The 11,370-nt window shown below is 38.2% G+C and overlaps 1 protein-coding gene across 1 annotated transcript; it reads left to right on the top strand.

Moving 5' to 3' along the window:
- Positions 1 to 3,636: 3,636 nt before the first annotated feature.
- Positions 3,637 to 4,571, top strand: LOC102266534 (olfactory receptor 9G19). Its single transcript, XM_014482827.2, is given in 2 exon segments — positions 3,637 to 3,874; positions 3,877 to 4,571. Coding segments are annotated over 2 exon segments (933 nt in total).
- Positions 4,572 to 11,370: the final 6,799 nt, after the last annotated feature.

Genomic DNA, 11,370 nt, shown 5'->3' with positions numbered 1-11,370 from the left:
AAATGCCTTCAAATGTCTTTTGTTTCATTCTTTTTCTCTTTTTCAGTGAAACAGATAATTAGTCGTATACTTTATGGATGTTTTTTTTCTCATAAACCCTGAGTAGCTGCATGCAGCTCTCTGTGGCCCAATGTCTCCCTTTATCTTGTAGTAAGCTGATCCATCCTTAATGTTGGTAAGAGTATAGAAATACTAATATTGGCCAATATTTTCATGACTTTGAAATGTTTCTTTTTATATGTTGTGAAGTTCATTGGATAGAAGCTCTTTAAGAGAAAGAGAAAAATTTTATATGTCTATCAATCTAGTTCTATGTATATTTATATCTTTGTCTATATTTATATCTATTTCCGTATATAATATATCCATCTATACTTATAGTTCTATATATATTTCACTTTTCTTTTTTGACATCTAAGATTTATGTATAAAATATAGATATAGATGAATATATTTAGGCATTTCTTTGGGATCTTATTATGCTATTATAACTATAACTCAAGAAGTACCTGATTAAATTATCAAACTGAATGACACAGATTGCAAACACATTAAAACAGAAGAGGACTGGGAGATCACAAAGACCTCAGATTCTTTTGGATAGCCAGCCCCAAAACCATCTACCTCTTAAATGGGTCTCCTGATAATGAGAGATGAGGAGAGATATTTTGTGGGAAGAAAGTTTCTGAGTGTCCCTTCTAACAAGGCATGCAGCCAGCTTTAAGTCTAAGAATTAATGGCAAGTAAGGGTATCTCAAAAATCTCTCTTTTGTGTTTTTATATATAAGACTATTGTGTAATATATTATGAGGGCTTCCCTGGTAGCTCAGTGGTAAAGAATTGGCCTGCAGTGCAGGAGATGCAGGTTTGATTCCTGGGTTGGGAAGATCCCCTGGAGGGGGACATGACAACTTGCACCAGTATTCTTGCCTGGAGAATTCCATGGACAGAGGAGCCTGGCAGGCTATAGTCTGTGGGGTCGCAAAGAGTTGGACACGATTGAGTGACTAACATTTTCACTAAAGTCTCACTGAATTGAGAAGGTAGGTGAGAAAATAAAGCTTTAGAGGTTATCATTTTATTTCAAATGGCAACAACCAACTCAGATCAGAATCCAGATTTATTGATTCTTGATCTTAAGCAGCTTCCAGGAAGATGCTTTGTTAAAAAGGATCATGGCTCCTGGCACTCCTGAAATTCTAAAAGAACTGAAACATTACTTACTCCAATCCTCTTTTGCTTTTTCTGAATAAATTCTACTTTGATAATAAATGTAGCATTAACATTTTTAATTAAAATTATGATTTCATTCATCAAAAAGATACAGTTCCAAGAGAGCAATTATTTATATTTTTTAGCTTAAGTCCATCACCTAAATCTTCCCAGGTGGTTCAGTGGTAACGAATCTGCCTGCCAATGCAGGAGATGTAAGATATGCAGGTTCCATCCCTGGGTCAGGAAGATCTCCTGGAGAAGGAAATGGCAACCCATTCCAATATTCTTGCCTGGGAGATTCCATGGAAGAGGAGCCTGGCAGACTACACAGTACATGGGATAACAAAGAGTCAAATGCAACTGAGTATGCACACTCATGCACACACACACACACTCATCACCTAAAAATATATATTTTATTTTTTCTTGGGTATAAGAGGTTTTGAAAGCCTTGGCTCTAATAGCAGAAATATATCCATGCCTGTTCAGAACCCTGAAAATCCTAATTTAGCCCTTTTTTGATTGTGCTATGTGGTGTTATGTTTTTTTCAAGTTGTACCATAGACAAGCCGAGATGGTCCTTCCCCCATTGCTGGAGGCAGAAATGCTTCTACTTTCAAAGGAAAGAAGACTATTAGAGGTTGACTTCTATAATTTCATGTATTAAATGATCATAAACTGGGTGGCCTAAAGCAGCAAAAATTTATTCTCTCATAGTTCTGGAGCTCAGAACTCAAAGGCAATGGGTTTAAAGTCAGGGTGATGATCCACCCAGAGGCTCTAGTGGAGCTTCTCTTTCTTGTCTCTTAGGCTTTTTGAGGTTGCTGGCATTCCCTGTGGTTGTATCACTCTGAACTCTGCTTCTCTGGTCACACTGCTTCCTTCGCTGGGTCTGTAGTCAAACCTCCCTCTACCTCCTTTCTATAAGGATATTTGTCATTGGATTTATGGCCCACCCTGATTACTTTCTTATTTCAAAATTCTTGATTTTTAACTTAATTATCCTTTCCCCATAAAGTACATCCCCATGTACTGGCAATTAGTAAAACACTAATTTGAAAAGATAAGTGCATCCCAATGTCCCCAGCAGCACTATCTACAAAAGACAAGATATGGAAGCAATGCAAGTGCCCATCAACAGATGAATGGGTAAAGATGTAATATATGTATGTACATAGCAGAATATTTCTAGCTACAAAAATTAATGAAAGTCTGCCATTTACAACAATGTAGATTAATCTAGAAAATAGTGAAGTAAGATGAAGATAAATACTGTATGACATCACATATGTAGAATTTAAGAAGTAATGCAAATGAATATATATGCAAAATAGAAATAGACTTACAGCTACAAGAAACAAATTAGTGGTTATACCAATGGGGAAACGAAGGTAAAGGGACAAATTAGGGATATGGGATTAAGAGATACAAATTACTATGTATAAAATAGATAAGCAACAAAGATACAATGTATAGCACAGAGAATCATAGCAAGTATCTTGTAATAACTTTAATAGAGTATAATCTGTAAAAATGCTGAATCATTATGCTGTACACTTGAAATTAATGTAATAATGCAAATCAACTAAACTTCAACTTTAAGAAAAAGAACTTGAACATCTTAATGGGCCATATTCTGCTGACCACATTCCCCCAAATCATTCAGTTTGATAAGTTTAGTTTTCTGTTTTTAATTCTCATTTCTATAGGAAATTAAACCACATTTTGAACACAATTATCCATTGATTAATATTTTAACATCCTTTCAGCATGCATTTGAATGTCATACATACATAGATATGGTTTCAAATTCCTATTCTCTAAGTAAACCTATTGTATTATTCAAGTTATACATTTTATTATTCATTTTTAAACTTTATTTTTAGCTGTTTTATTGGTTTTGTGGATAAAGAGTTAAATAAAATATAAGTATGGCCTTCAAAGAGATTAGCATAAATGCACTTTCAAGGTTATTCCAAAGTGTGACCAGACTAATAAAAGTATGCTTCTTCTGGTAATTCATTAGAAAAAACAAAGATTAAGAGCTTAAATGCAAACTCCCTTTTTTATGTCTTCCACGTGCTCCCCAATCACTCTAGCTGCAAACAGAAAAGAAGATAAACAAATCACCATCTCTCAAAAGGAGAATGATTAGAAAAAAAATGTATGGTGACAAACTATATTATGTTCATAATCTGGTCTTTCAAGGCAGCATAGAAAGATTTAACAGTTTTCTAACAGGAATAATTTCCAGTTCAGCATAAACAATTTTTTAAAATGAACATGGTATATGCATTATTTGAGTATTTAAACAATCTAAAATGACATATAATGGGGAAGCTGATAACATCAATACCTTAAATCATGACATATTGATTATTTTTTTTACAGAAAGGAATGAAAAAAAAAAACTCAGATTCAATGGATGAAAAAAAATATACCACAGTGAAGGAGTTCATACTTTTAGGATTTATGACAGACTCATGTTTACAGACAGTTCTCTTTTATATCTTCCTCATCATATATATCAGCAGTCTTTTAGGGAACATCACCCTGATTTCTCTGATCTGTGCTGATTCTTGGCTCCACACACCCATGTATTTCTTCAATGGGAATCTTTCATTCCTGGGTCTCTGGTATGCTTCCGTCTATGCCCCCAAATCCTGATGACCTGCATCTCTGACGACAAGCGCATCTCTTTTGCTGGCTGCCTAGCTCAGTTCTTTTTCTCTGCTGGACTGGCCAACAGCGAGTGTTACCTGTTGGCTGCCATGGCTTATGACCGTTATGTGGCCATCTCTAACCCACTACTTTACTCCCAGGCCATGTCCCCAAATTTATGTACCAGTCTTGCTGCAGCTGCCTACTTTAGTGGCTTTGTGAACTCAACCATCATCACCAGTGAAACATTTACCTTGAGCTTCTGCAGGAACAATGTCATTGATGATTTCTTCTGTGACCTGCCCCCCCTTGTCAAGTTGGCCTGTGATGTGAAGGAAAGCTACCAGGCTGTGCTGTATTTCATACTTGCATCCAACATCATCACTCCTGCTGTGCTTATCCTTGCCTCCTATTTCTTCATCATTGCTGCCCTCTTGAAGATCCGCTCCACCCAAGGCCGCTTGAAGGCCTTCTCCACCTGTGGCTTTCACCTGACAGCTGTCACCTTGTACTATGTGTCAATTCTCTTCATTTACTCCCGGCCAAGTACCAGCTATGCCCTGGAGAGGGAAAAAGTGGTGTCTGTGTTCTACACAGTGGTGATTCCCTTGTTGAATCCCTTGATCTATAGCTTAAGAAATAAAGATGTTAAAGATGCCTTGAGGAAAATGTTAGATAGAGCAAAGTTTCTTTAGCAAAGGCTTTGGTAAACAGGAGGTATAATGGTCATCTGAGTTAAATTCACCATTCCAGTCCATTTTAGTTCACTGATTCCCAGAATGTCGACGTTCACTCCTGCCATCTCCTGTTTGACCACTTCCAATTTGCCTTGATTCATGGACCTAACATTCCAGGTTCCTATGCAATATTGCTCTTTATAGCATCAGACCTTGCTTCTATCACCAGTCACATCCACAACTGGGTATTGTTTTTGCTTTGGCTCCATCCCTTCATTCTTTCTGGAGTTATTTCTCCACTGATCTCCAGTAGCATATTGGAAACCTACCAACCTGGGGAGTTCCTCTTTCAATATCCTATCATTTTGCCTTTTCATACTGTTCATGGGGTTCTCAAGGCAAGAATACTGAAGTGGTTTGCCATGGGAGAAGATACTTGAGAGTCCCTTGGACTGCAAGGAGATCCAACCAGTCCATCCTAAAGAAGATCAGTCCTGGGTGTTCATTGGAAGGACTGATGCTGAAGCTGAAACCTCAATACTTTGGCCACCTGATGGGAAGAGTTGACTCACTGGAAAAGACTCTGAGGCTGGGAGGGATTGGGGGCAGGAGGAGAAGGGGACAACAGAGGATGAGATGGCTGGATGGCATCACCAACTCAATGGACATGAGTTTGAGTGAACTCTGGGAGTTGGTGATGGACAGGGAGGCCTGGTGTGCTGCAGTTCATGGGGTCACAAAGAGTCGGACACAACTGAGCAACTGAACTGAACTGAACTTGGTAAACAAAGTGGTTTTTTTTTTTGCTTGTTTTGTGTTTTGCAGATTAGTTTCTATTTTATTGATAACAGTCTGTAAATCTCAGAAATAAATAAATTAAGCAAAAATAAAATCACTGAATAATGTAGAAATACCAGCCTGTATTTGTCTTTTTAAGTCAGCACTGATGTTCTTGAATATTTTTAAAAATAAATCAGTCTGTGGCAATTGGAAAAACTACTAGGCATGCTAGCTCAGAACAGAGTCTATAGTACTGGAATTCTGAGAGGTTTTTTTTTTTTTTTTTTTTTTTTACAATTGACAGCTTATTAATTAATTGTAAGTATAATAGTATTGGTTATGCAATCACTGTCATGACTAGACAGATGAAATCTCTTGGTTCCAATCAGATAAATCATAGGTAAGATAAAATAACACAAACACAGATTTTTTGATTCCAGAGGTACTTATTCATTTGTTATGAGTTAGTGCTAGTTGAAAGTTCATAAGTACAATATCTACTGTAAAATGCCATTCAAAATAAATTTATTTTTCTTTTCTGATTTTCATATTTTTGCTTACTGTGAAATAAAGATTTCCTTGACAGCATATATAGGAAAGAAACACTATATTTAGAGTCATGGCAAGCTTCCAATAAAATACTATTTTCCCAAAGAAATAAAAGAATGAATGGCAAAAGAAGAGCTGCTCCATGAAACAGAAATGGAGAAGAAGATAAAGATAGATAATTAGAGAGGTAAAAAGATTTCAAAAGCTTTACATCCAAGAGAGGATTTAGAGTTTGTCAGGGCTGCCATATCAAAATACCAGAGACTGACTGTCATAAACAATTGAAATATATTTCTCACAACTCTGGAGGCTGAAAGGCCAAGATCAATGAGCCAGCATGGTTGGTTTGTTCTGACGTCTTTTTCATTTGCTGGCACTTGGTCACTTTCTTACTTTGTCCTGGCTTGGATCTGTGTGTGTGTGTGTGTGTGTGTGTGTGTGTGCATGAGTGCAAAAGCATCCCTGGTATCTCTTTTCCTGTTTCCATTTTTGTTTGTTTTTATAAAGGTACCAGTCAGATTGCATTAAGGTTCATTCTAACCATCTCATTTTAACTGAATTTCCTTTATAAAGGCTCTATCTCCAAATTCAGTCACATTTGAATTTGCTGGAGGTTAGATCTTCAATATATGAATTTTAGAGGGTTGCGATTCAAACCATGGCCCCAAGAATGGGTAGTGTTTCCTGATGAATGAGACAAGGAAGTGTAGCCTGGACAGATAGTGAAACATAGGAGAGGGAAAAACACTATGAATCACATGATAATATCTAGAAAATACAATTAGTACAATTTGGAGAATTTTTTTGTTTGTTTTTATCACGCAAATGCTGTGTGTGCCTGGTCAATTCAGTCCTGTCCAACTCTGCAACCCTATGGACCATAGCCTGCCAGGCTCCTCTGTCCATGTGATGCTCCAGGCAAGAATACTGTGGATTGCCATGCCCCTCTCCAGGTAATCTTCCCAACCCAGGGACTGAAACTGTGCCTCCAAGGTCTCCTGCATTTGCAGGCAGGTTCTTTACCCTAGCGCCACCTGGGAAGCCCACACACACAGTCACACACAGGTATGATTGCATTTGACATATTCATTTTGAGAGGGGACTTTTAATGAAATGCTCCTTACCAGGGTCCAGCCCCGGCTGATCCAGGGTATTCGAAGGAGAGACGGCATTGGTGACCTATTTATTTAAATATTCATCAAAGATATAAAGATTAATAGAATGAGAATAGCTCAGTGAGGAAATTCAGTGGAAAAAGAGGCGGAATAATTCAGCCAGAAGGTGAGAGAAAGATTTTATGGGGAGACCAAGTTTCATCCTAAGGCTTAAATAGTTTTTATACCTTTATGCATAGAGGATAATGGGGAAGGGGTAGAGTCAGGCAGTAAGCCAGGCTTTCTCCATCATATGCAAAAGTTTAGGTGATTTGCATCAATGTTAACATTTTAAGACCCTTTCTTCAGAAAACTTATTTTTTCTAAAGGTGATTAGTCAGGACCACCCTCCAAAAGCATTAAAGGCATTCCTATAGGGCAAATTTCTGGGCTGCAACAAAAAGAATTAACTCAAGAGTCCAGGTTACAAACATTAAAGCTACTGAGGAAACAGTTATATTAGATCAATACACTGCCAGGGACCCCCAAAGCAGGTAGAGGACAGGGAAGCAGCAAACATTGGCACAACAAATGAAAACCCTTCACAATACAATTTCTAATCAATCTTTTAACTGCAGAGGAATCTGTATTTAGACAGTTTAGAACAACTCAGGGTCACAGTTGGGAGGCTCTGCTAATCACATGTGCTCTGGCCTTTCAGGCAGGCTGACCTTCAAAGAGTTTGGCCATCCAGGAACTCTCTGGAGCTGTAAGTTAACTCTTTTTCAGAGAGAGCAAACAGCCCCCATAAACTCAGAGGTGTAGGTGAGAGCACAAAGCAGAAAGTAGGTAGACTCTGGTTTTGGGGTAGATCTTCTAATTTCCAGGGGACTCCTGATTTCGATCCGCCTTTGTTATCCTTCCTCATGACCTTTGTCATGGGTGGAGCTCCTGCTCCCGGCAGCTCCTCATTTTACCATATCCTAATTAATACACTATCCCCATGCTCCAAATGAGCTCCAATTGTGTCTTTGGAGAGGGAGGCACATATTTCTGGGATGCTCTGCGGAAGAGGTCCCAATGGACCATTTAGGAAACACTTATATTAGATCTAACACAGCTCCCCAAAGCATCAGAGGAGAGGGAAGTCCAGGAGTGTCCTTCAAGATCAAGGGTAAGCAACCAGGGTCAGGGGCAGCTAAGTGCTCTGGCTTTCTGTGACCTCAGACAGTCTGGCCTGGCTCTCAAAGGGTCATTCTTATGCAAACACAACACACACACACACACACACACACACACACAGTCTTCTAACTTGAATTTCGTTCGTGTTATATAACCCTCATTTAGAGTTCTAATTCAGTCTGGTAGCTATGCTGGGTCATCATATATTCATGTACACAGTAGAGAAAATAAGAGGCAAAAAGACATGCCTCTAGTTTTCTGTGCTGCTCAAACAGGATGCATTTTTCTTTTTCCTAGAAGGATGCATTCTTCCCTCAAATTTTAAGTGCTCCAGTGAAAGGGAGAAAGGGACAGAGATGCTTCAGGGATCACACAACATATGAAGTCCTTTTATATGGGAGGCTCAACAGGACTGGCTCTGACATTTTCTTTGTTGCTTATTTTATTCATTTTTTAATTGCAAATTATCTCAAATTCAGAAATTATTTTAGTCCCTCTTGGTGGTTATGAATCTTCTCTTTATTTACTCTTCCTTTTCATGTGATGTAATACACTGACCACTTGAGGGAAGATGTGTCCTGGGGAGTTTGAGCAAGGTTAGAAAGGAGACACATTTAAATTATAAAGGTACTTACTCATTAATTAATTTCAGAAATATTAATCAAGTGCCAATTACATGCTAAGAACTGTTCTATACTTTGGAATACAGCAGTAAACAAAACAGAAAAGTCTTTCTGACCTGTGTTGTTACATTCTGGTGAAGAAAGAGGGACAATAAACTTAAGCAAAAGGAGAGGATTGCAGTTGTCCAGTCACTGACTGACTCTGTAAGTGACCCCATGGACTGCAGCACTCCAGACTCTCAGGTCCTCCCCTGTTTCCCAGAGTTTGCTCAAATCCATGTCCATTGAGCCAATGATGCTATCTAGCCATTTCAACCTCTGCCATCCCCTTCTCCTTTTGCTTTCAGTCTTTCCCAGCATCAGAATCTTATGTCTGGGGAAAAAGGGCAGGATCTGAGCAGAATAAGAAGGATGGGGATTGTTGATGGGAAAGGAATATAAAATTTAAAATAGATTGATGAGGATGGGCAGAAATGCCAGAAAGTGTCATTTGATAGAAACTTAAAGAAGATGAGAGTGTGAATCTTGCAAACATCTGGGGAATAGTGTTTACACTGGGGAGCAGATAGATCCAATATATCTGATGCTGTGCCAGGGCTGCTATTCTTAAGAAACATTGAGAAAGTCTATGAGGTTGAAACAGAAATAAAGGAGGAGGGTGTCGTAGAAGGTAAGGATCTGTAGGTAATGAAGGGCCTGCTTGTGAAGGACATTGAGACCACTGTACAGACTTTGACTTTAACTTTAAATAAATTAGTAAATTCATAGTTTTTTTTTTTTTTTTTTTAAGAACAAGAGTTACATGAATTCCCTTATTTTTGTAAACAATACTGACTGATACATTGAAAATAAACTATAGAGGAACAAATGTGTAGACCAGTTTGAAGGATTTTGAAATATTTTTGGCAAAAATGGTAGTAGTTTGACCAAGATGTTGCCAGTGGAGGTGGTGAAAAGGGCTCAGATTCAGGGAATGTTTTGAAGACAGGGACATGAGGATTCCTTGGAATTTTGAAGAGGAGGCAGGAGAGAAGGAGAGTAGGTTGATTCTAAATGTGTGGCTTCAGTAGAATTTACTAATAATAAGAGAAATGAGCAGTTCAATCTGTTTGGGGGAGTAAGGGCTAGGAATTCAGCTGAAAACATGTGAAGTTCAAAATATTTATCACTCATCTCATAATTACAGAATATTAGCACTGCAAAGAACTTAGGAATCTTTTAGGAATTGAGTTTTTAACCTAAGAATCATAACTACTGAATTGAACAAATAGATATCTAGGCATTTGTCATCTCTCAAAACATTTGATTGTTTCAGTTCAATTCAGTCTCTCAGTTGTGTCTGACTCTTTGAGACCTCATGGACTGCAGCACACTAGGCTTCCCCGTCCATCACCAACTCCTAAAGCTTGCTCAAAGTTGTGTCCATAAAATCAGTGATGCCATCCAACCATTTCATCCTCTGTCTTCCCCTTCTCCTCCTGCATTCAATCTTTCCCAGCACCAGGGTCTTTTCCAATGAGTCAGTTTTTCACATTAAGTAGCCAAAGTATTAGAGTTTTAGCTTTAACATCAGTCCTTCCAAAGAATATTCAAGACTGATTTCCTTTGAAGAGGGACTGATTGGGTCTCCTTGCTGTCCATGGGACTCTCAAGGGTCTTCTCCAACACCACAGTACAAAGGCATCAATTCTTCAGTGCTCAGCTTTCTTTATAGTCCAACTCTCACATCCATACATGACTACTGGAAAAACCATAGCTTTGACTCTATGGACCTTTGTTGGCAAAGTAATATCCCTGCTTTTTAGCTTGCTATCCAGGTTGGTCATAGCTTTTCTTTAAAGAAGAAAGTGTCTTTTAATTTCATGGCTTCAGTCACTATCTGCAGTGAATTTGGAGCCCCATGCCCCACCGCAAAAAAAAAAAAAAAAAATCTCTTATTGATTCCATTGTTTCCCCATCTATTTGCCATGAAGGGATGGGATTAGATGCTATTATTTCAGTTTTCTGAAGGTTGAATTCTAAGCCAACTTTTTACTCTCCTCTTTCATTTTCATCAAGAGGCTCTTTAGTTCTTCTCTTTCTGCCATAAGGGTGATGTCATCCGTATATCTGAGGTTACTGATATTTTTCCTAGAAATCTTGATTTCAGTGTACACTTCATCCATCCCAGCATTTCACATGATTTAATCTGCATATTAGTTGAATAAGCAGAGTAACAATATACATCCTTGACATATTTCTTTCCCAGTTTGGAACCAGTCTGTTTTCTTCATTTTTAGTTCTAACTGTTACTTTCTTGACCAGCATACAGATTTCTTAGGAGGAAAGGTGAGTTGGTCTGGTATTCCCATCTCTTTAAGAATTTTTCACAGTTTTTTGTGATCCACACAGTCAAAGGCTTTGGCATAGTCAATAAAGCAGAAGTAGATGTTTTTCTGGAACTCTCTTGCTTTTTTGATGATCCAGTGGGTGTTGGCATTTTGATCTCTGGTTCCTCTGCCTTTTCTAAATCCAGCTTGAACATCTGAAAGTTAACAGTCCATGTACTGTTGAAGTCTGGTTTGGGGAATTGTGAGCATTACTTTGATA

This window comes from Bos mutus, unplaced genomic scaffold (genome assembly GCF_027580195.1).
Source record: "Bos mutus isolate GX-2022 unplaced genomic scaffold, NWIPB_WYAK_1.1 CTG1604, whole genome shotgun sequence".
NCBI classification, from domain to species: domain Eukaryota; kingdom Metazoa; phylum Chordata; class Mammalia; order Artiodactyla; family Bovidae; genus Bos; species Bos mutus.
Note: the sequence above shows the minus strand (reverse complement) of the source record. Positions and strands in the feature narration are given on the sequence as shown.